Source organism: Aquarana catesbeiana, linkage group LG12 (genome assembly GCF_042186555.1).
Source record: "Aquarana catesbeiana isolate 2022-GZ linkage group LG12, ASM4218655v1, whole genome shotgun sequence".
Taxonomy (NCBI): Eukaryota; Metazoa; Chordata; class Amphibia; order Anura; family Ranidae; genus Aquarana; species Aquarana catesbeiana.
Genome location: NC_133335.1, coordinates 191587821 through 191613089, shown reverse-complemented (window position 1 = coordinate 191613089; position 25269 = coordinate 191587821). Strand labels below are relative to the sequence as shown.

The following is a 25269-nucleotide window of genomic DNA, read 5'->3' as shown; positions in this document are numbered from 1 at the left end:
TGAAAGTGAAAGTACCCCATCCCTTACAAGATAAGCCCATCTCAGATTTCAGTTGGACAGAGCCAGCCTGAGGACAGGGAGTGTCAGGGCTGGCTCTTGCTATTTACGTGCAGCTTTTTTCTTACAGTGCACAGAGGCTGCTCATCTGTCAGTTAATTACCAGCCACTCATTGTTTCCACAGTTACTCACCTGGTTACCATTACCTTCATTAGTCCAGCCTGTACAGCCAGCCCCTTTTGGCTATTTAAACAGCTTTACCCATTCCCTCCGTGCCCTTGCATGGTCAATTCTTCCAGTATGTTCCTACTTGTGTTCCTGTTATCACTCAGCCTGGCTGGCTTCTCTTCCGTGACCTGTTCCTGATTTTGCTCCTCACCTTGCTGACTCCTGGTTTCCTGACCCGGCTCGTCAGATTACCCACTCTGGCTTCCACATTTGGCTTCTGTTTTTGACTACATTCCTGAACTGTGTTATTTTTGTAATTTCACTAAAGGTTTGATTTTAACTGCATTTTTTTTGTCTGAGCCTGGTTTGTGGTTCCTGACAGGGAGCCACTGCTTAGCTAACCCATAGTACTCTAGAAAGCCTTTGCCATGTACAGTGGGGCAAAAAAGTATTTAGTCAGCCACCAATTGTGCAACTTCTCCCACTTAAAAAGATGAGAGAGGCCTGTAATTGTCATCATAGGTTTACCTCAACTATGAGAGCCAAAATGTGGAAACAAATCCAGACAATCACATTGTCTGATTTGAAAAGAATTTATTTGAAAATTATGATGGAAAATAAGTATTTTGTCAATATCAAAAGTTCATCTCAATACTTTGTTATATATCCTTTGTTGGCAATGACAGAGGTCAAACATTTTCTGTAAGTCTTCACAAGGTTGTCACACTGTTGCTGGTATGTTGGCCCATTCCTCCATGCACATCTCCTCTAGAGCAGTTATGTTTTGGGGCTGTCGCTGGGCAACACGGACTTTCAACTCCCTCCAAAGGTTTTCTATGGGGTTGAGATCTGGAGACTGGCTAGGCCACTCCAGGACCTTGAAATGCTTCTTACGAAGCCACTCCTTCGCTGCTCGGACGGTGTGTTTGGGATCATTGTCATGCTGAAAAACCCAGCCACGTTTCATCTTCAATGACCTTGCTGATTGGAGGAGGTTTGCACTCAAAATCTCATGGCCCCATTCATTCTTTCATGTACACGGATCAGTCGTCCTTTTCCCTTTGTAGAGAAACAGCCCAAAAGCATGATGTTGCCACCCCCATGCTTCACAGTAGATATGGTGTTCTTTGGTTGCAACTCAGCATTCTCTCTCCTCCAAACACAACGAGTTATGTTTCTACCAAACAGTTCTACTTTGGTTTCATCTGACCATATGACATTCTCCCAGTCCTCTTCTGGATCATCCAAATGCTCTCTAGCAAACCTCAGACAGGCCCAGACATGTACTGGCTTAAGCAGGGGGACACGTACACGTACCTCAACTATGAGAGACAAAATGTGGAAACAAATCCAGACAATCACATTGTCTGCTTTTTGAAAGAATTTATTTTCAAATTATGGTGGAAAATAAGTATTTGGTCACCTACAAACAAGCAAGATTTCTGGATCTCACAGACCTGTATCTTCTTCTTTAAGAGGCTCCTCTGTCCTCCACTCATTACCTGTATTAATGGCGCCTGTTTGAACTTGTTATCAGTATAAAAGACACCTGTTCACAACCTCAAACAGTCACACTCCAAACTCCACTATGGTGAAGACCAAAGAGCTGTCGAAGGACACCAGAAACAAAATTGTAGACCTGCACCAGGCTGGGAAGACTGAATCTGCAATAGGCAAGCAGCTTGGTGTGAAGAAATCAACTGTGGGAGCAATAATTAGAAAATGGAAGACATACAAGACCACTGATAATCTCCCTCGATCTGGGGCTCCACGCAAGATCTTACCCTGTGGGGTCAAAATGATCACAAGAACGGTGAGCCACACGGGGGGACCTAGTGAATGACCTGCAGAGAGCTGGGACCAACGTAACAAAGGCTACCATCAGTAACACACTACGCCGCCAGGGACTCAGATCCTGCAGTGCCAGACGTGTCCCCCTGCTTAAGCCAGTACATGTCTGGGCCCGTCTGAGGTTTGCTAAAGAGCATTTGGATGATCCAGAAGAGGACTGGGAGAATGTCATATGGTCAGATGAAACCAAAGTAGAACTGTTTGGTAGAAACACAACTCGTTGTGTTTGGAGGAGAGAGAATGCTGAGTTGCAACCAAAGAACACCATACCTACTGTGAAGCATGGGGGTGGCAACATCATGCTTTTGGGCTGTTTCTCTACAAACGGAACAGGACGACTGATCCGTGTACATGAAAGAATGAATGGGGCCATGAGATTTTGAGTGCAAATCTCCTCCCATCAGCAAGGGCATTGAAGATGAAAAGTGGCTGGGTCTTTCAGCATGACAATGATCCCAAACACACCGCCCGAGCAGCGAAGGAGTGGCTTCGTAAGAAGCATTTCAAGGTCCTGGAGTGGCCTAGCCAGTCTCCAGATCTCAACACCATAGAAAACCTTTGGAGGGAGTTGAAAGTCCATGTTGCCCAGCGACAGCCCCAAAACATCACTGCTCTAGAGGAGATGTGCATGGAGGAATGGGTGACATACCAGCAACAGTGTGTGACAACCTTGTGAAGACTTACAGAAAACATTTGACCTCTGTCATTGCCAACAAAGGATATATAACAAAGTATTGAGATGAACTTTTGATATTGACAAAATACTTATTTTCCACCATAATTTGCAAATAAATTCTTTCCAAATCAGACAATGTGATTGTCTGGATTTGTTTCCACATTTTGTCTCTCATAGTTGAGGTATACCTATGATGACAATTACAGGCCTCTCTCATCTTTTTAAGAGGGAGAACTTGCACAATTGGTGGCTGACTAAATACTTTTTTGCCCCACTGTAATTGCCCAGTTGATTTAAAAAAAGTTCAAACCTAAAAGACCTTTAACTTACTTGATTGTGTGGTCACGTGATTCACCACATCTCAAGTCTTCTGTCTTTTAGACTACAGAGTGGTCCTCTGGTGCCCATGTCACTGGATGGGTGATGAGGAAACTTCTGATTCACCATCCAGCGGCAGGGTTCTCTCAGACTCAAGAAGGTTGAATGGTATGATGATGTGATGACAAGGAGACTGCAGCCCTGGATAACTGGTCTCCAATCCCAAAAGAGGCATTGGTGAGGGACATGTAATGGCAGACTTAGGTAAATGATAGGGTTTTAAAGGTTTATTTTGAAATGAGATGAGCTTTACACATTTATTAGTAAAATCCTGGATTGTAGGTAAAAGATATAAATTAAAATTTTAAAAACTTAAAAGCATAAGGAAAAATTTAAATGAAAATTACCTAAAACCTTTATAGCTTCTCTTTAAAGAGATAAAGGGTCATTCGTACAGGCACAATCTGAAGCCCTTGAGACAGGCTGTCATGCAGAGCGCCCCAGTATTGTCAGCTCTGCTGAATGACAAACCATTGTTGCTTACCTAAAAGCACTAATGGCATGGTCTTGGCTTCCAGTCGTATAATAAAATGGGTATTCAGCCTCTCATCTTCCTAATGCAACATTTTTGGGCAGCAGCCATGGTCCACTCAGCAAAAATGTGCAGCACAGAGAGCCATTTAGACTAAACCTTAATGACAACTGCAGTGAAAAGAACTAATATCTCCTGGGGAGGTAAATTCAACAGGTGGATTGGATCCCTCCTGTAATGGCCACAGTAAGTGGCTAAAGATCTGAACTTCTCAACCAGAGAGCCGTTATAAAAGCCAAGCAATTGATTTTCAGAATGATGACGATGACAGCATACGTATTTCAGCTTCTCTAAAGGTTATCAAAATCCAAGAACAAAAACATAATATAATAGAATCTAAAACCATATATTATTATAATACAGCATGTATTTAGTGCCAACAGTTTGCACAGCACTTTACAAAAGGGAGACAGTACAGTTCCAATACAATTTAAGACAAGAGCATAGCTCCCAACTGTGCCTTAATTGGAAGGACTGTCCCTGATTTGGAACAATGTTCCTCTCCCCCTCTTTCCTTCACATTTGTCCCTCATTTTGTTCTGATCTCTACAGTTGTATATAAAATGCACTATTTATCTTTCAAAAAGTGTTTCACAGTGCTAAACCTTTCATCCAATTTCAAAATTGTTGCATTTGTAAATGTCAAAAGCCAGCATAAAGGAAGAGTAGTGGAGAAAAAAGCACTTGTAGGGTTAGCTTATCTTTTCTTTCTTTTTTTATAGTTCTCCGTGCACAGCTCTGAAGCTATTGCTGTTTCATCTTTTGAATTTTATTAATTTGAAGATCAGAAGCCAGTGGAGTGATTGGCGCAGAGAATTGGTTGACGATGAGCATTTAGTAAGGGGGATGGGTCTGGCAACATCATTCATAACAGACTGGGGGTGGGATAGCCTAAGTAGAGGTAGGCCAATGAGAAGATAGTTGCAATAGTCGAGGCGAGAGACAACAATAAAGAGAATAAGTAGCGTACTGGCTTTGTTGATTAAAAAGAGCCGTATTTTAGAAATGTTACAGAAGTGAAGGCAGCAAGATTGGGACAGTGATTGTATTTGAGGCTGAAAGGAGAGGTCCAGGGATACATCTAGCACTCTGACATGAGGAGATGGACTGAAAGTTGTATTATTGAACTTGATGGAAAAGTCAGAATAGGGAGCATGAGAAGTCATATTATGAGCCCAGTTTTTAAAACTTTTTTTTTAGAAAGTAGTGTGACATCCATACTGATTTGTCAGTTAGTCAATTAGCAATGTGAGAAGAGACTGAAGAGGTGAGTTGAGGAGTATAGAGATAGATTTGAATGTCATCAGCACTGAAATGGTATTGGAAGCCATTGGAGGTTATCAAGTGACCAAGGGAGGGGTATAGATAGAGAAGAGAATGGGTTCTAGGACAGAGCCTTGGGGAACCCTATGGAAAGAGGAAGAGGGAAGGAGGAGATAGAGCTGTAGGCAACATTAAAGAAGTGTTTAGATAGGATACATGCTATATATACTTAAAATCAAACATTATAAATAAAATATATAATTAAAAACCATAAATAAAAACAAAAATTTAAAACATGAACACACATTGATACGATTATGTGGATCACATTTGTACATTTATATCTAAAAAACACAGAAAAGGCTACAGTTTACATATAATGCTGTGGGAATCCCAGGCTGATTTTCCCCCAGTTTGCACTGTGGTTGGCCTACTTGCACTGCACTAGAGACATGGACATTTTTTGTCCAACTTACAAATGGAGTTCTAGTTTATTTGTGTCTGGTTGTTATACCAGATTATACTTTAGTGAAGCCCTTCTCAAACCTTTTTACCCCAGTGGAACACTTGAGATAATTTTCAAGTCTAGGGGAACTCTTACTAAAGCAATTCAATAGGAAGAGTGCCCCCTTTACAGTGGTGGTAAGAATGCCAACCTTATAAACAGTAAAACAAAATCTTTGGTGTTGCACTATCAAGTGGCAATGGCCCCAGGACTATGTAGGCACCCTCAACCTCTGGAGGAACCCTGGGGTTCCAAAGAACCCTGTAAGTATAACGTCCAAAAAATCAGAGTCTTTGAAAAAATATTATATAATATATATGTGCATCACAGAAAAAAAAATATATATATATATATATAAAATGGATATATACTAATAAATTAAATATAAAGTGCTACAATGTGCTGTGCAATATTCAAAATAACAGTCCAAAAGTGCTCCAAAGATCATCCATGCGATTCAGTGAATGCCAAAGGTAAGGTGCTGTATTAATACACATGCGTATGAGTGACATCATCGCGGCTCAGCCATTCAATTGGTCAGAGCATGCAAACCCAGAAGGAAGATGCATACCAGCACATAATGCCATTACCTTGCAGGAGGCATGGCATTTTTTTTCCTGGATTTACTACCGCCTAAAGTTGATGCCATGACTGCTGCCCCATGGTTTTCTGTTTCAGGATGGCTCCTTTCTCTTGCAATGTCCTATGGAGTTTTTTTTCCCAACATTTCTGTTTCAATTTATTAATTGAAAGTTTATTCCCAAAAAAGGGACACAAATTAAAGGCAAAGAATAACATCAAGGATAACACCCGCAAAGCAGGTGAAATGTATTAAAACATCAAGAATGCATATAAAAAGATGATCCAAATAGCATACCATCAGTCATTTTCAATACAAGAGGTTGCCATATAAAATAAGTTCAACATACAATAAAAATAAAAAGAGGCTCCTCTGTCCTCCACTCATTACCTGTATTAATGGCGCCTGTTTGAACTTGTTATCAGTATAAAAAACACCTGTTCACAACCTCAAACAGTCACATTCCAAACTCCACTATGGTGAAGACCAAAGAGCTGTCGAAGGACACCAGAAAGAAAATTGTAGACCTGCACCAGGCTGGGAAGACTGAATCAGCAATTGGCAAGCAGCTTGGTGTGAAGAAATCAACTGTGGGAGCAATAATTAGAAAATGGAAGACATACAAGACCACTGATAATCTCCCTCGATCTGGGGCTCCATGCAAGATCTTACCCTGTGGGGTCAAAATGATCACAAGAACAGTGAGCAAAAATGCCAGAACCACACAGGGGGACCTAGTGAATGACCTGCAGAGAGCTGGGACCAACGTAACAAAGGCTACTATCAGTAACACACTACGCCGCTAGGGACTCAGATCCTGCAGTGCCAGACGTGTCCCCCTGCTTAAGCCAGTACATGTCTGGGCCCGTCTGAGGTTTGCTAGAGAACATTTGGATGATCCAGAAGAGGACTGGGAGAATGTCATATGGTCAGATGAAACCAAAATAGAACTGTTTGGTAGAAACACAACTCGTTGTGTTTGGAGAAGAGAGTATGCTGAGTTGCAACCAAAGAACACCATACCTACTGTGAAGCATGGGGGTGGCAACATCATGCTTTTGGGCTGTTTCTCTGCAAAGGGAACAGGAAGACTGATCTGTGTACATGAAAGAATGAATGAGGCCATGAGATTTTGAGTGCAAACCTCCTCCCATCAGCAAGGGCATTGAAGATGAAACGTGGCTGGGTCTTTCAGCATGACAATGATCCCAAACACACCGCCCGAGCAGCGAAGGAGTGGCTTCGTAAGAAGCATTTCAAGGTCCTGGAGTGGCCTAGCCAGTCTCCAGATCTTAACACCATAGAAAACCTTTGGAGGGAGTTGAAAGTCCGTGTTGCCCAGCGACAGCCCCAAAACATCACTGCTCTAGAGGAGATCTGCATGGAGGAATGGGCGACATACCAGCAACAGTGTGTGACAACCTTGTGAAGACTTACAGAAAACATTTGACCTCTGTCATTGCCAACAAAGGATATATAACAAAGTATTGAGATGAACTTTTGATATTGACAAAATACTTATTTTCCACCATAATTTGCAAATACATTCTTTCCAAATCAGACAATGTGATTGTCTGGATTTGTTTACACATTTTGTCTCTCATAGTTGAGGTATACCTATGATGACAATTACAGGCCTCTCTCATCTTTTTAAGAGGGAGAACTTGCACAATTGGTGGCTGACTAAATACTTTTTTGCCCCACTGCAATTGCCCAGTTAATTTAAAAAAAGTTCAAACCTAAAAGACCTTTAACTTACTTGATTGTGTGGTCACGTGATTCACCACATCTCAAGTCTTCTGTCTTTTAGACTACAGAGTGGTCCTCTGGTGCCCATGTCACTGGATGGGTGATGAGGAAACTTCTGATTCACCATCCAGCGGCAGGGTTCTCTCAGACTCAAGAAGGTTGAATGGTATGATGATGTGATAAGGAGACTGCAGCCCTGGATAACTGGTCTCCAATCCCAAAAGAGGCATTGGTGAGGGACATGTAATGGCAGACTTAGGTAAATGATAGGGGTTTAAAGGTTTATTTTGAAATGAGATGAGCTTTACACGTTTATTAGTAAAATCCTGGATTGTAGGTGAAAGATATAAATTAAAATTTTAAAAACTTAAAAGCATAAGGAAAAATTTAAATGAAAATTACCTAAAACCTTTATAGCTTCTCTTTAAAGAGATAAAGGGTCATTCGTACAGGCACAATCTGAAGCCCTTGAGACAGGCTGTCATGCAGAGCGCCCCAGTATTGTCAGCTCTGCTGAATGACAAACCATTGTTGCTTATCTAAAAGCACTAATGGCATGGTCTTGGCTTCCAATCGTATAATAAAATGGGTATTCAGCCTCTCATCTTCCTAATGCAAAATTTTTGGGCAGCAGCCATGGTCCACTCAGCAAAAATGTGCAGCACAGAGAGCCATTTAGACTAAACCTTAATGACAACTGCAGTGAAAAGAACTAATATCTCCTGGGGAGGTAAATTCAACAGGTGGATTGGATCCCTCCTGTAATGGCCACAGTAAGTGGCTAAAGATCTAAACTTCTCAACCAGAACATAATATAATAGAATCTAAAACCATATATTATTAGAATACAGCATGTATTTAGTGCCAACAGTTTGCACAGCACTTTACAAAAGGGAGACAGTACAGTTCCAATACAATTTAAGACAAGAGCATAGCTCCCAACTGTGCCTTAATTGGAAGGACTGTCCCTGATTTGGAACAATGTTCCTCTCCCCCTCTTTCCTTCACATTTGTCCCTCATTTTGTTCTGATCTCTACAGTTGTATATAAAATGCACTATTTATCTTTCAAAAAGTGTTTCCCAGTGCTAAACCTTTCATCCAATTTCAAAATTGTTGCATTTGTAAATGTCAAAAGCCAGCATAAAGGAAGAGTAGTGGAGAAAAAAGCACTTGTAGGGTTAGCTTATCTTTTCTTTCTTTTTTTATAGTTCTCCGTGCACAGCTCTGAAGTTATTGCTGTTTCATCTTTTGAATTTTATTAATTTGAAGATCAGAAGCCAGTGGATAGATTGGCATAGAGAGGTGGATGACGATGAGCATTTAGTAAGGGGGATGGGTCTGGCAACATCATTCATAACAGACTGGGGGTGGGATAGCCTAAGTAGAGGTAGGCCAATGAGAAGATAGTTGCAATAGTCGAGGCGAGAGACAACAATAAGGAGAATAAGTAGCGTGCTGGCTTTGTTGATTAAAAAGAGCCGTATTTTAGAAATGTTACGGAAGTGAAGGCAGCAAGATTGGGACAGTGATTGTATTTGAGGCTGAAAAGAGAGGTCCAGGGATACATCTAGCACCCTGGCATGAGGAGACGGACTGAAAGTTGTATTATTGAACTTGATGGAAAAGTCAGGATAGGGAGCATGAGAAGTCATATTATGAGCCCAGTTTTTACAACATTTTTTTTTAGAAAGTGGTGTGACATCCATACTGATTTGTCAGTTAGGAAAATTAGCAATGTGAGAAGAGACTGAAGAGGTGAGTTGAGGAGTATAGAGATAGATTTGAATGTCATCAGCACTGAAATGGTATTGGAAGCCATTGGAGGTTATCAAGTGACCAAGGGAGGGTTATAGATAGAGAAGAGAATGGGTTCTAGGACAGAGCCTTGGGGAACCCTATGGAAAGAGGAAGAGGGAAGGAGGAGATAGAGCTGTAGGCAACATTTTTACCCCAGTGGAACACTTGAGATAATTTTCAAGTCTAGGGGAACTCTTACTAAAGCAATTCAATAGGAAGAGTGCCCCCTTTACAGTGGTAGTAAGAATGCCAACCTTATAAACAGTAAAACAAAATCTTTGGTGTTGCGCTATCAAGTGGAAATGGCCCCAGGACTATATAGGCACCCTCAACCTCTGGAGGAACCCTGGGGTTCCAAAGAACCCTGTAAGTATAACGTCCAAAAAATCAGAGTCTTTGAAAAAATATTATATAATATATATGTGCATCACAGAAAAATATATATATATATATAAAATGGATATATACTAATACATTAAATATAAAGTGCTACAATGTGCTGTGCAATGTTCAAAATAACAGTCCAAAAGTGCTCCAAAGATCATCCATGCGATTCAGTGAATGCCAAAGGTAAGGTGCTGTATTAATACACATGTGTATGAGTGACATCATCGCGGCTCAGCCATTCAATTGGTCAGAGCATGCAAACCCAGAAGGAAGATGCATACCAGCACATAATGCCATTACCTTGCAGGAGGCATGGAATTTTTTTTCCTGGATTTACTACCGCCTAAAGTTGATGCCATGACTGCTGCCCCATGGTTTTCTGTTTCAGGGTAACTCCTTTCTCTTGCAATGTCCTATGGAGTTTTTTCTCCCAACATTTCTGTTTCAATTTATTTATTGAAAGTTTATTCCCAAAAAAGGGACACAAATTAAAGGCAAAGAATAACATCAAGGATAACGCCCGCAAAGCAGGTGGAATGTATTAAAACATCAAGAATGCATATAAAAAGATGATCCAAATAGCATACCATCAGTCATTTTCAATACAAGAGGTTGCCATATAAAATAAGTTCAACATAAAATAAAAATAAAATGTCTTATAAAAGCATACAATAATCCTGCACAGAAAACCCCCACAAAGGGGAAATATTAGAACCAAAACTACTCCACCATCCACTGAGTGGATTGTAAATATACAAAGTGCACTACAAAAGTGTTAGCAAAATAACAAAATGAAAACAAAGTACAAAAAGAAGAAGAAAGGGAAAGAAGAGACAAATAACAGAAAGGGAACAAGAAAAGGGGGGAAAGAAGAAACAAAACAAAAGAAAAAAGATGGTCCAAATGCCCGCCTCAGCTGCAAACACTCCTCAGTAAGCTGGAAGTAATCTTTTAATAATGATCATCTCATTTTTTTGATTGATCAAACGATTTTATGTATACACAATAAATATATTCTTTGAACTACTTATGTGTGATTGTTGCCTACAAAGTCGCAAGGAAGGGGGATTTTCTTTTCTTGTTATACAATAGGGATGTGGCAACAACACACTTGTCTGACATGGTGAAATTCCCTCTTTGCAGGTTCCTACAAAGTGCCAAAAGGGTCAGTTAGGTATCTGATTTGTGCGTCGCAGTATCGCAGTCCCGTTATAAGTCGCTGATCTCCCCCATTACTAGTAAAAGAATAAATAAAGAAAAAATAACGACAAATATCCCATTGTTTGTAGACCCTATAAATTTTGCGCAAACCAATCAATATACGCTTCTTGGGATTTTTTTTTTTTTTACCAAAAATATGTAGCATATTGGCTTAAATTGATGAAGAAATTAGATTTTTTAAAGTTTTTTATTTGATATGTTTTATAGCAGAAAGTAAAAAATATTGCTTTGTTTTTTTCAAAATTGTCTGTCTTTTTTTGTTTATAGTGCAGAGGTGATCAAATTCCACCAAAAGAAAGCTCTATTTGTGGGAAAAAAAGAACATCAATTTTATTTGGGTACAACGGTCACACAACTGCGCGATTCTCAGTTAAAGTAACGCAGTGCCGTATCGCAAAAAAAGGCCTGGTCATGAAGGGGGGGTGAACCTTCCGGAGCTGAAGTGGTTAATCCAAGGATCCCCAACACGGTCAAACTTTCCAGTCCGTTCCTTCAAGATACTGATGAGTTTTTCATTAAACATGATCATCCAAGTCAGCATACTCATAATAGCCAGATCTACTACTGGTTTCTTCCAAGCAGTCTCTATAGCGATTTTTGCTGCAAGAAACATAAAGTTTGAACATGTCTCCCTACATTTCAATAGAGATACACATATACAGTAGCCTAGAATGGCAAGGCACTCTCCTGCTTCTCCCTCCCCCTTTCCTTCTCCAAACTTAGACCCCTTTCACATTGAGCCACCCCGGGCGTCAGCGGTAAAGCGGGCTATTCTTAGCGCCGCTTTACCGTCGTTTTAGCGGCGCAATTAGTCCCCCAACGGGGCGGTTTTAACCCCACGCTAGCGGCCAAAAAGGGGTTAAATTTGCCCACAAAATGCCGCTGCAGCGGCGCTTTGCCTGGCGGTATAGCAGCGCTGCCCCATTGTTTTCAATGGGGAGGAGCGGTGTATTCAGAGCTCCTGCAGCGCTGAAAAGAAGCTGCTGACAAGACTTTTTGTGATGCCCTGCCAGTGCAGCGCCCCAGTGTGAAAGCACTCGGGCTTTCACACTGGGTTTGCAGCTGAGGCTTTTTACAGGCGCTATTTTTAGCGCTGTAGCGCCTGAAAAACGCCTCATTGTGAAAGGGGTCTAAGAGACTGACTAGAGACTGCACTGTCCACTGTTAACTCCTTCCTGTGAAGACCAGAAGTTCAGGGAAGAAGCACTGAGAGAGCAGGAGCCAACAGCATCGAAAACTGTAAATTGCAAGAGCTGGGGGTAAAAAATTACAAATAGTTTACTGGAAAATGTTTATTTTATTGTGTTCAACGTGTTAAGCTAAAAAAACGCTGAGGGTTTAATTCTACTTTTAAAAGCTTTCTTAAACTGTAGCTCAGAATCTCAGGGTTTTTGTATCGAATTGAAGGTTAGAATCGTGCCTGGAAAAATAAAATGATTTAAAACTGAAGGCTTTTCTTTCTTTGCAGATATTCCGGAGGGCAGACAAGAATGGTGAGTGTCAGATTCGTATTGTCAGTCTGAACCCCTGCGGTATTAGTCCCTATCCATACTATTAACCCACCAGTGCCCGCCTATACAGAAAAGAGTAACAGCAGAGTGTAAATGAAACCTATGAGGGGATTCTGGGTACTGAAGACACAGTTATAGTAAGGCTATATGAATGGCCCTGACTGTCTTCATAAAGGATATTTTGGATGACAGGCAGCACAGATGGCTCTGCAAACAAACGCAGCAAGAGCCCAGTACTCAGACACGTACCCAGATAAAAGAATAAAATTCTGCCACTCACAGTGCCCCCCGCGGTTATATCTGTGCAGCATCCACCTGACATTAGACCTTTGCTTGCTAGCTGAAGCTTGCGACAACCCTTACAATGCCGGGTAAAATTACCACCATTGGAACTGGCGAAATCCTGTGTTTGAGCATTATTCAGGATCTAAATTGTGAAAACTATAGAAAAAGATTGTCCATACTAACCGGATTTCTTGCTGACTTAAAAATATAGGCTAAACCTGCCTGTCTATGCTACAGACAGGTCAAACTTTTGAATCTGTTTGTATGTATTATAATGTACGTATATTTCTATATTACTATGACATGTGTAAGGTGATATTAACCTTATGTATTACACCCATGTTACCTCTTTAATTGTTAATAAAAATACAATAATAAAAAAAAAAAAAAAAAAAAAAAATATATATATATATATATATATATATATATATATATATATATATATATATAATTACGTAGGAATCACATTAATATTACAATTGTACGTTTATGGTAACAAGGGGCGTAACATAGGCGGGCTAATTCTAATTAGGACTCGAAAGAATGAAAACATGTAATGAAAACATCCAGGCACAAACTATGATGTACACAGTTAGGTCCATATACAGTGCCTTGAAAAAGTATTCATACACCTTGAAATTTTCCATATTTTGCCATGTTACAACTAAAAACGTAATTATATTTTATTGGGATTTTATGTGAGAGACCAACATAAAGTGGCACATAATTGTGAAGTGGAAGGAAAATGATAAATGGTTTTCAAATTTAAAAAAAAATAAATATCTGAAAAGTGTGGCGTGCATTTGTATTCAGCCCCCCTGAGTCAATACTTTATAGAACCACCTTTTGCTGCAATTACAGCTGCAAGTCTTTTGGGGATGTCTCTACCATCTTTGCACATCTAGAGAGTAAAATCTTTGCCCATTCTTCTTTGCAAAATAGCTCAAGCTCTGTTAGATTGGATGGAGAGCGTCTGTGAACAGCAATTTTCAAGTCTTGCCACAGATTCTCAAATTGATTTAGGTCTGGACTTTGACTGGGCCATTCTAACACATGAATATGCTTTGATCTATATATCTGTCATATCATATATCTGTCTTTTTTCCAGATGACGGCAAACTGTCATTTGAAGAATTCCAGACGTATTTTTCTGATGGAGTCCTTAATCAAGATGAACTACGAAAAATGTTCATCCGGATAGACAGTCAGCAAAGCAAGTATGTAAATCATAAGAGATGGAAGGCTTAGGCTGGACATACAGGAGGACACTATGGGGTTTATTTACTAAAGCTGGAGAGTGCAAAATCAGTCTCACTTCTGCATAAAAACCAAACAGCTTCCAGGTTTTATTGTCAAAGCTTAATTGAAAAAGCTAGTTAGAAGCTGATTGGTTTCTCTGCAAAAGTGAGACTGATTTTGCACTCTCTATGAAAAGCTGCCAATAATACGACAGGCCAATATATGGGAGGTGTTGTGACCGTATCCAAGTAGACTGGAAACTCTCTGGTCACTGATGATCCATTGTTTGCTCCCTCTTTACATGGACCATGTCTAGAGTTGCACACATCTCATATGTTTGGTAGGTATGACCTTGCATGTGCTGATATACCCGATCTCTGATGTGCCTTATGCCACGTACACACGAGCAGACTTTCTGGCAGACTTGGTTCGGCGGACCGGACTCCGTCTGACAATTCGATCGCGTGTGGGCTCCAGCTGACTTTTTTTCCCCAAAAGTCAGACAGACCTAGAAATAAAACATGTTTCAAATCTTTCCGACGGACTCGAGCCTGGTCGAAAAATCCGCTCGTCTGTATGCTAGTCCGACGGACTAAAACCAACGCTAGGGCAGCTTTTGGCTACTGGCTATCAACTTCCTTATTTTAGTCCGGTCGTATGTCATCACGCACGAATCCGTCAGACTTTGGTGTGATCGTGTGTCCCCAAGTCCGTTCGTTTGAAAGTCCGGTGGACGTACGCTGCAAAGTCCTTCGGAAAGACTGTCGGACCTAGTCCGTCGAAAAGTCCGCTCGTGTGTACGCGGCATTATAGATGAAAAGCCAGTTGCAGGAACCACAATGGAAAATTGCTTTTCGTATTTCTGTAATTCTTACATATTCCACTAGGCCCGGACTAGGACAAAAAATAGGTCCGGGTGTTTTAGACTGATCAGCCATTTCTTTTTTTAAACCAGATTACAAATAATGACAACTACCCGTTTCTCTGTGTCTTTTAGTTATATTTAGCCTGCTTCAGTAATTGTAATTTATCAATCATTTGGAAATATGTAAATGTAGCAGAATCTCTAACCTCTTCCAGTCTAATGAGAATCTTTGAGGCCACAGACCACTGACATCCTTCAATATGTTGTGGGTTGTGAGGCATAGTGGGTGCAAAGATGGTGAAAGTCATTGGGCGCCAGACACTGCTTGGATGCAAAAGAGATTTTTTTTTTTTTTTTTTTAACAGTCCTTTTTATATTTTGCAAGGGAAAGAGGGTTAGGGCCAGGACACACTTAAGTGGTTGCAATTTCAATAGGCAGACTCCGAGACTTCAATTGGAAGACAGCCATACAGGGAAAGGCCCCAGCCAGGTGCCACTTCTGCACGTGCAGGTGTGCTGTCTCCTGTGGCCGCAGTATTTAACAGTTACTAATGCAAAGTTCAACAGTTCTCTCAGCTTCACTACAATGTCCCCTTGTAGCTCTTCAGCCCCTTGAGCTCCTGGTCTCCCACTGGACTCTCTAATTCACTGACTCTGAATCTCGTGAGCTCCTCAAGGCTTTTGCGGCGGTATCTCCCTCAAGCGTCACCCACGTTTCCCTGCTGGGTCCCTAGCTTGGCACTCCAGATACCTTTCAAGCTTCACCCCCGCTGACTGGCTCAGGCCTTGGCTTGACACACAAAACTGCTCTGCAAGCGTCACCTCCGCTGGTTGGGTCCCTGACTTGATCACCGCCTGAAGTTTTCCGATTCTCCACCGTGCCCATTTGCTGATATTGTTAATCCGGTACTTGCTTCAGTTACTCACTGTGGTCCCTGGTAAAGTTGGCATCCTCTACTGAGTGCCGGCATCCCTATCGAATGCCTGCATCTTTATGAGTGCCGGCATCTCTATTACATGCCGCGAGATGTGACACACTACAGCAGGATTACTCGAGCAGAGCAAGTTCCTGCTCGTGTTATCCCTGGAGGCCCGCACCAGACCCAATATGCAAGTATTATTATTTGCGTAACAGAATCTGTTTTCTGTTTTCCTTGTCTTGCATGCTGCAATCCTCCCTTGCCACTTAGAAGAAAACTATTTATGGGCTCTTCTCCCACCTTCTGGGCACACCTCCCCAGGGATTGGCTGAATAAATATTCAGACTGCAGCCTCTGCCTTCCCTCCCACTATGTTCTAGACTAGATTTCTAAAATACAGGGGGAAGGAGCAGAGCAGCAGCTTGCGAAAACCTGAGCAGCCCTAATCAATCAATCCCTACTCCACCGATTAAAGTGGAGCGAAATTAAATGTATATAGCAGCCTTTCCTAAACCTAGGAGAGTGATGCATTTTTTTATCTGGATCTGACCTGGTATTAGCCTCTTCTAGTCCATGTACAGCAGAGCGCACACTGAGAGAGGAAGATGCAACAAATAGAGCCCATCAGCTGTGCTTCATGTTGATAGGAATAGACAGAAGAGTGACAGAGAGATGGGCTCATCAGTTTGCTGCTTCTCTTTTAACTGTCCAGTCACAAGCTGGGAGAAGGACTAGACCTGTATGTAATACCTAACTGCAGCAGAGAAAAAGCAGGTCTCCTGCTTTACCAAACAGGATTGTGCCCTGTGGTAGAGCTAAATAAATCTAAGAACTAGATGGATAGAGATACGAATCTTTTGGCAGGTAAAGCAGCTCCCTTTTACTTCATCTGTGTATTTATCCGATTGCCCGGAGTTCCGCTTTAAGTGTTCTACATCGCTATTCATGTGAAATAAAAGTTCTTGATGGAGGAAAACTGGAAACAATTAAACTGTCAACAGTCAAAAGTCAGGAAAGAGGGAACATTGAATCCACAGACTGTTTGAAACCATGGATCAGAAGAAGATTGACAAGGATTAGCTCATTTATGTTGGCCCTTTTGTCTGGAAGACATCTGTAAGGAATAGAGAACTATAGAAAAAAAATAATAAAGAAGAATAAATATAAAAGAATACACTTGTATGAAGAGAAATGACTCAAGGTTGTGCGGTGAATATGCCTGGTGATATGTAGAATTACTCTGAGTCATTGACAGAGACAATTGATGCAGCAACCAATTATGGTTTATAGCAAAGCCTCGTTTGGTCTCAGTCGTCCTCTCAGCGGGGTGCATTAACAATTTGAGATAAATCTTTAAGATTATAGCTTTACTACAATAAATTTTATTCCAGAGGAATTATACCGCATCTTAGAAAAGATGACTGTTTATTTTATCTGTTGTTTAGCAGAGCCGTGATTATATATATCAGCTTTTCTCAACCTTTTTTTTTTCAGTTGCAGCACCCTATAAAAGTATACAGAATCTTGAGGCATCCCAGTCTAAAATGTAAAAAATGTAACCTTATTAATGGGAAACCTAAACCTGGGACCCCCTTCACATAAGAGGTTGTCCCATTTAAACCAAAGCCCCCCCCTTCGCATCAGAGGTCTCCAATCATCTTCAGTCTGCTTAGGTCCCCCTTCACATCAGAAGCCCCCCTTCACATCAGAGGTCCCCCCATCAAATCAGAGCCCTCCTTTCACATCTGAGGTCCCCCCATCTGATCAGAGCCTTTCCTTTCACCTCTTTACATTAGAGGTCCCCAATGATATCAGAGGTCCCATGAAACCAGAGTCACCCCTTCATATCAGTGCCCCCCTTATACATCACAGGCCTCCCTATACATGAGAGCCCCCCATCACATCAGAGTCAGCCCTATACATCAGAGGTCCCCTATAACATCAGAGCCTCCCCATCATACATCCCCCATAACAGAGCTCCTAAATCATACAGTCCCCTCTTCACGCCAGAGCCCTACCTTTTGGCTCCAGCATTGCTGCAGAGGGCAGGAGGCAGAGGAGGTGGACTTCTGTATTCACTTGAAGATTTCTCGAAGAATAGCATAAAAAGTTTTGTTTTGCAGCACTGGGCATCTTTAAAAATTCTGCCCATCATTTATAAATCCGCCCACAACATGTAGAAATCCGCCCCTCACCGACATGAACTCGCCACAGGAGCGCGGGGCACAATCTGACCAAAAAATGTATTCTGTTGGCTATTGTGTGCAGGCGCCGTCTCGCCGTCACAACAGCTGATCATAAAATCAGCTGTTGTGCTGATCCATACAGTGCATGCGCAGTACAACCTGGGCACTTCTCGACAGAACACCGGCCACCATCACTGTAGTAACGAATGATGTTGTGTGTCCTGGCCCTAGAATGCCATTGGTTGCTATGGTGCTGGCAGAGGTGAAAAGCGCTCTATGAATGGAGGAGGCTTTTCATTCATGGAAGCTCTATAGCATAGCTTCTATGAATGGAGGAGGGGGTAGAAAATGTAGTTATATTCAGCACTTTTCACTTTTGCCTATCACAAGTCCAGCACTCAGGCTGGTGCCGGCTGTCCTAATTGAGATCCAAAGTTCTCTGCCTAGATAATCTTCCTTGCTGTGGGGTTAAGCGGAGCAGAGGACCTGGATTTCAACTAGGACAGCTGGCACTGGCACAAGGGACACTTATCATTAAATGTAAGAACCATCCCTGTGCTGATTTTTTTTTAAACATCTGAAATAAAGTTATGGCTTTGAAAAACCTAATGTATTTTAAATACAACTAGTGCAAGTTCCTGAATTTGTTTTGTGATCACCCTTCCATTGACCCTTGCATAACAGCACAGGCTTGGAAAGGAGCTCCTGCAGCCAATTAGGCTCTCTGATAGCCCAAATGCGTTGACATGTGAAATGCCAACAGTAGCAGAGGGCGCATAATAAGCAGAGGTATTACCTCATCTGTGTTCTTCTGCGCCTTCATTGTCCAGTCAGCAGGCAGGGGTGTGTTCCTGACCAAATTCTGATGCTGCTGCTGCGGTGAACAATTATGTCCTGGCTGTGCTATCTCGTAGAGGTGTCTAAGTTACACAATTGCCTAAGCAGTATTAAAAATCCTTTGGCATGTATGTCCATATATTTTACCTTTGCATGTCATGCATGAGATGTTATCAGACATCATCAGCAGTCACTTCCAGTTCATGTGAATATATTCTGGAAATGTCTGGAACAGACTTCACATTTGGTGTACAGTGTGGAGCAGCAGAATGGTGAGTAGGGACTGGAGTTTGGGGTTACTACTGAGTAGAGGATCAGCAGAGCTGGGGGTTAGTACTAAATGGGGCATCAGCAGAGCTGGGGGCACTACTGAGCAGAGGATCTGCTGAACAAGGATACTATTAAGCTGGGGATACAGTGGGGACGGAAAGTATTTAGACCCCCTTAAATTTTTCACTCTTTGTTATATTGCAGCCATTTTCTAAAATCATTTAAGTTCATTTTTTTCCTCATTAATGTACACACAGCACCCCATATTGACAGAAAAACACAGAATTACTGACATTTTTGCAGATTTATTAAGAAAGAAAAACTGAAATATCACATGGTCTTATGTATTCAGACCCTTTGCTCAGTATTTAGTAGAAGCACCCTTTTGATCTAATACAGCCATGAGTCTTTTTGGGAAAGATGCAACAAGTTTTTCACACCTGGATTTGGGGATCCTCTGCCATTCCTCCTTGCAGATCCTCTCCAGTTCTGTCAGGTTGGATGGTAAACGTTGGTGGACAGCCATTTTTAGGTCTCTCCAGAGATGCTCAATTGGGTTTAAGTCAGGGCTCTGGCTGGGCCATTCAAGAACAATCACAGAGTTGTTGTGAAGCAACTCCTTCGTTATTTTAGCTGTGTGCTTAGGGTCATTGTCTTGTTGGAAGGTAAACCTTCAGCCCAGTCTGAGGTCCTGAGCACTCTGGAGAAGGTTTTCGTCCAGGATATCCCTGTACTTGGCCGCATTCATCTTTCTCTCGATTGCAACCAGTCGTCCTGTCCCTGCAGCTGAAAAACACCCCCACAGCATGATGCTGCCACCACCATGCTTTACTGTTGGGACTGTATTGGACAGGTGATGAGCAGTGCCTGGTTTTCTCCACACATACCGCTTAGAATTAAGGCCAAAAAGTTCTATGTTGGTCTCATCAGACCAGAGAATCTTATTTCTCACCATCTTGGAGTCCTTCAGGTGTTTTTTTAGCAAACTCCATGCGGGCTTTCATGTGCCTTGCACTGAGGAGAGGCTTCTGTCGGGCCACTCTGCCATAAAGCCCCAACTGCTGGAGGGCTGCAGTGATGGTTGACTTTCTACAACTTTCTCCCATCTCCCGACTGCATCTCTGGAGCTCAGCCACAGTGATCTTTGGGTTCTTCTTTACCTCTCTCACCAAGGCTCTTCTCCCCCGATAGCTCAGTTTGGCCGGACGGCCAGCTCTAGGAAGGGTTCTGGTCATTCCAAACGTGTTCCATTTAAGGATTATGGAGGCCACAGTGCTCTTAGGAACCTTAAGTGCAGCAGAAATTTTTTTCTAACCTTGGCCAGATCTGTGCCTTGCCACAATTCTGTCTCTGAGCTCTTCAGGCAGTTCCTTTGACCTCATGATTCTCATTTGCTCTGACATGCACTGTGAGCTGTAAGGTCTTATATAGACAGGTGTGTGGCTTTCCTAATCAAGTCCAATCAGTATAATCAAACACAGCTGTACTCAAATGAAGGTGTAGAACCATCTCAAGGATGATCAGAAGAAATGGACAGCACCTGAGTTAAATATATGAGTGTCACAGCAAAGGGTCTGAATACTTAGGACCATGTGATATTTCAGTTTTTCTTTTTTAATAAATCTGCAAAAATGTCAACAAGTCTGTGTTTTTCTGTCAATATGGGGTGCTGTGTGTACATTAATGAGGAAAAAAATGAACTTAAATGATTTTAGCAAATGGCTGCAATATAACAAAGAGTGAAATATTTAAGGGGGTCTGAATACTTTCGTCCCCACTGTATGCTAAACAAAGGTGGTAAGGGGCTGGGGATCTGCTGAGTGGGGTTACTACTGAGCTGGGGTTCTACTGAGCCCCTTTAAAACAAGTAGAAAATCAACACACACAGGGCATTTTTCCAAGATTCATTAAAGCCTCAAAAAAGCATCACCAAAGCACCAAAAGCACATCAAATAAGCACGTTGAAGCAGTAGGCGCTTTAATGTGGGTTAAAGTCAAAATAAATGTAAATAATCCCTTTAGATCTGGAGGAAAAGAGCTTTAACCTTCACATATGGAAAGGCTTCTTCACAATAACTGTGAATATGTAGAATAGGCTTTCTGGCCAGCTCAGTAGATTGTTTTAAAAAAGAGCTGGATGCATTCCTAAATGCACAAAATATAACTAGATACTAATTTTTAGAGGTATTGACGCCAGGGGTAGTTGATCCAGGGAATACCTGATTGCCTCCCAGGGAATCAAGAAGGAATTTTTACCCCCGCTGGAGCTTGATTGGTTGAACTAGATAGACTTGTGTCTTTTTTCAACCTGACTAACTATGTAACTATTAAGGATGAGCTCAGGCGTGTTCACGGCTCCAGGTGCCCACGCCCGCCAGGAAGCTGACACTCCGCAGCGCTAATCACATCTAAACACATTTCCCGATGTGTGCAGCCGCGGATCTGGAAATGTCTCACTGCCTGTGATTAGCGCTACGGAGTGTCTGCTTCCTGGTGGGCGCGGGCACGTGGAGTTGTTAACACGCCTGAGCTCATCCTTAGTAACTATGTGTGTTGCAGCGCATCACAAAGCACGTTCCATTAAAGAAGCTCATTAGTTTTTAAAATAACATCGAATTTTCTAGTCCTTAATCATGCAACTTCTAGAAATCAACAGTTTAAGAAGCATTGAATGGATGGAAATAATGGTCTATCGGAGAGACTACCTGGCCTGTTAGTGGGTCCTGAGGACAGGAGTTGAGAGCCACTACTCTATGTGGTTTAAGGTTAAACGTCTTTTCTTCTAATTTTAATGAGTGGCTACGTGTCTTGGTAAACTCCCTTCTGAAAAAAAGTTTTATCCCTATTGTAGGGTCACCAGTACGGTATTTGTAATTTTAAATCATATCCCCTCTCAAGCGTCTCTTCTCCAGAGAAAATAAGTTCTGTCCTTGCAACCTTTCCTCATATCTAATATCCTCCAGATCCTTTATTAGCTTTGTTGCCCTTCTTTGTACTCGCTCCATTTCCAGTACATCCTTCCTGAGGACTGGTGCCCAGAACTGGACAGCAGACTCCAGGTGCGGCCGGACCAGAGTCTTGTAGGGCGGGAGAATTATCGTTTTATCTCTGGAGTTAATCCCTTTTTTAATGCATGCTAATATCCTGTTTTCTTTGTTAGCAGCAGCGTGGCATTGCATCACTGGGACCCCCAGGTCCTTTTACATCCTAGATTCCCCCAGAGGTTCTCCCCCCAGTGTATAGATTGCATTCATATTTTTGACAACCAAATGCATTATTTTACATTTTACATTAAACCTCATTTGCCATGTAGTTGCCCACCCCATTAATTTGTTCAGATCTTTTTGGAAGGTTTTCACATCCTGAAGAGAAGTTGTTGCCCTGCTTAGCTTAGTATTGTCCACAAATACAGAGATTGAACTGTTTATCCCATCCTCCAGGTTGTTTATGAACAAATTAAATAGAATTGGTCCCAACACGGAACCATGGGGAACCCCACTACCCACCCCTGACCATTCCGAGTATTCTCCATTTATCACCACCCTCTGAACTCGCCCTTGTAGCCAGTTTTCAATTCATGTACTCAATCTATGGTCCATGCCAATGGACCTTATTCTGTACAGTAAACATTTATGGGGAACTGTATCAAATGCTTTTGCAAAATCCAGATACATCACGTCTACGGGTATTCCTTTATCTAGATGGCAACTCACCTCCTCATAGAAGGTTAATAGATTGGTTTGGCAAAAACGATTCTTCATGAATACATGCTGATGTCAAGAAAGGTTCCCTCCGCTGGTAATATCTATCATTTGGCGTGCAGTACTGAGGTCCACCAGCAGGTGTCTCCTGGCAGTTTGGAACTATCAGAGCTTTTTCCTGCTGGTATTATGTCATCTTTGGGTCGCAGTACTGGCATCCACCAGCGGATGGATCCTGGCAGTGTGGAGCAGGTATTACCTTCTGCAACTAGGCATCACCTGACTTTGATAGCAGCTATAGTATAAATACCCGACAAGTGCACACACACCTTGCCCTGGTATTGTCCTCATGCCCTGACCTGCAGCCTTTTTATCTGTGATACTTATCCTGGACCTGAACCCTGATTCCTGTATCCTGAACCCTGAACCTGTTTGTTTCTGCTCCTGTATCCCTGAATCCTTGCCCTGCAGCCTGATTCCTTCCATCTTGTTCCCTGTCTGTTTACTCCTGGCCCCCCATCCGCTGATCTCCTGTTTATGACCCTGGCCTGGCTTGACTACGATTCTGGTACTCCCTTTTTGCTAGTTCAGTTTGTTCACTCTGTTTGTATTGGTGGTGTGTTCACATATATATGCATTTACTTTAATAAACGTATTTACTTTCACCTGTTTAAGTCTGGTTCACTCTGTCGCAGTCACACAGTTCTGGTCACATCTGGTATATGACAGCTGATTACTGCTAATGATACCATTTTCATTACTAAAATCTTGTATATAGTCCCTTATCATTCCCTCAAATAGCTTGCATACTATTAATGTTAGGCTAACTGGTCTGTAATTCCCAGGGATGTATTTTGGGCCCTTTTTTAAATATTGGTGCTACATTGTCTTTTCTCCATTCTGCTGGAACCATTCCAGTCAGTAGACTGTCAGTAAAAATTAGGAATAATGGTCTTGCATCTACTTGACTGAGTACCCTAAGTACCCTCGGATGCAAGCCATCAGGTCCCAGTGATTTATTAATGTTAAGTTTCCCAAGTCTAATTCTAATTCTGTCCCCTGTTAGCCATGAGGGTGCTTTCTGTGATTTGTCACGAGGATAAACACTGCAGTTTTGGTTACTAAAGCCCCCCGTTTCCCTCGTGAAGCACTGGCTAATGCAATCATTTAATATGCTCTTAAAGCTGACCCATCTCTCCTCCGTGTTCTTTGTTCCTAAGATTTTATCCCAATTTATATCTTTTAGCAAGGTTCATAGTTTAGGGAAGTTGGCTCTTTTGAAGCTCAGTGTCTTTGTATTTCCCTTATGTCTCCTATTTGTGTGATTTATACTGAAGCCAATTGACCTGTGATCGTTGTTTCCTAAATTGTCCCGTATTTCCACATCTGTGATCAGGTCTGTATTGTTGGTAATCAGTAGACCTAGTAACGCTTTATTTCTAGTTGGTGCGTATTGTGATAGGAGGTCTGCCTCCCCCTCCTCCCTCTGGTAATCAGTAGATCTAGTAACGCTTTATTTCTAGTTGGTGCGTATTGTGATAGTAGGTCTACCTCCCCCTCCTCCCTCAGGTTAGGGGGCCTATAGCATACTCCCACTACTATTTTCCCCTTACCTTCATCCCTTTGGAGCTCTACCCATAAGGATTCCACCTCCTCCCTAGCTCCCTTAGTGATGTCATCTCTCACATTCACATGTACATTATTCTTGATATAGAGGCATACCCCTCCCCCTTTTTTACCCTCTCTATCAATGCGATAAAGGATATACCCTTGAATGGTTGCCAGCCAATCATGAGAGCTGTTGAACCAAGTCTCTGAAATTCCCACAAAATTCAAATCCTCCTCGTACAACAGTATCTCTAGTTCACCCATCTTGTCCGCCAGACTCCTGGCATTGGTGAACATGCCACGTAGTTTAGCTCGGTTGCATACTATCCTCTTTTTGGGTGTTCCGAGATTGCAATTAGGACTTGTTACTATACTTACCTTGGGTTTATGTGCTTTAGTCAACCTAGCACTAATGCCCCCAATACTACCCTCTGGAATATGTTCCGCGCTGACTATCTCTACCTCTGGACCCTCTCCCCCCTGTTGCCTAGTTTAAAAACCCTTCTAACTTTTTGGCCATCTTTACTGCCAGCACATCTGCACCCTCCTCATTTAGGTGCAGTCCGTCCCTTCTATAGTACTGGTGACCAATTGAGAAGTCGGTCCAGTCCTCCAGAAACCCAAACCCCTCCTTATTACACCAGCTCCTCAGCCACTTGTTTACTTCCCTAATCTCCCTCTGCCTTTCTGGTGTGGCTCGATGTACCAGTAGTATTCCTGAAAATACTACCTTGGAGGTC

At 42.0% G+C, this 25269-nt stretch overlaps 1 protein-coding gene across 1 annotated transcript in view; it reads left to right on the top strand.

Annotated features, from left to right (window-relative positions):
* NECAB3 (N-terminal EF-hand calcium binding protein 3) overlaps positions 1 to 25269 on the top strand; it is a 137689-nt gene that overhangs the window by 7140 nt on the left and 105280 nt on the right. Inside the window, exons 2-3 of the mRNA XM_073606350.1 lie at positions 12576 to 12600; positions 14012 to 14120. Coding sequence (XP_073462451.1) covers positions 12576 to 12600; positions 14012 to 14120 — 134 coding nt within the window. The remainder of the gene's footprint in view (positions 1 to 12575; positions 12601 to 14011; positions 14121 to 25269) is intronic.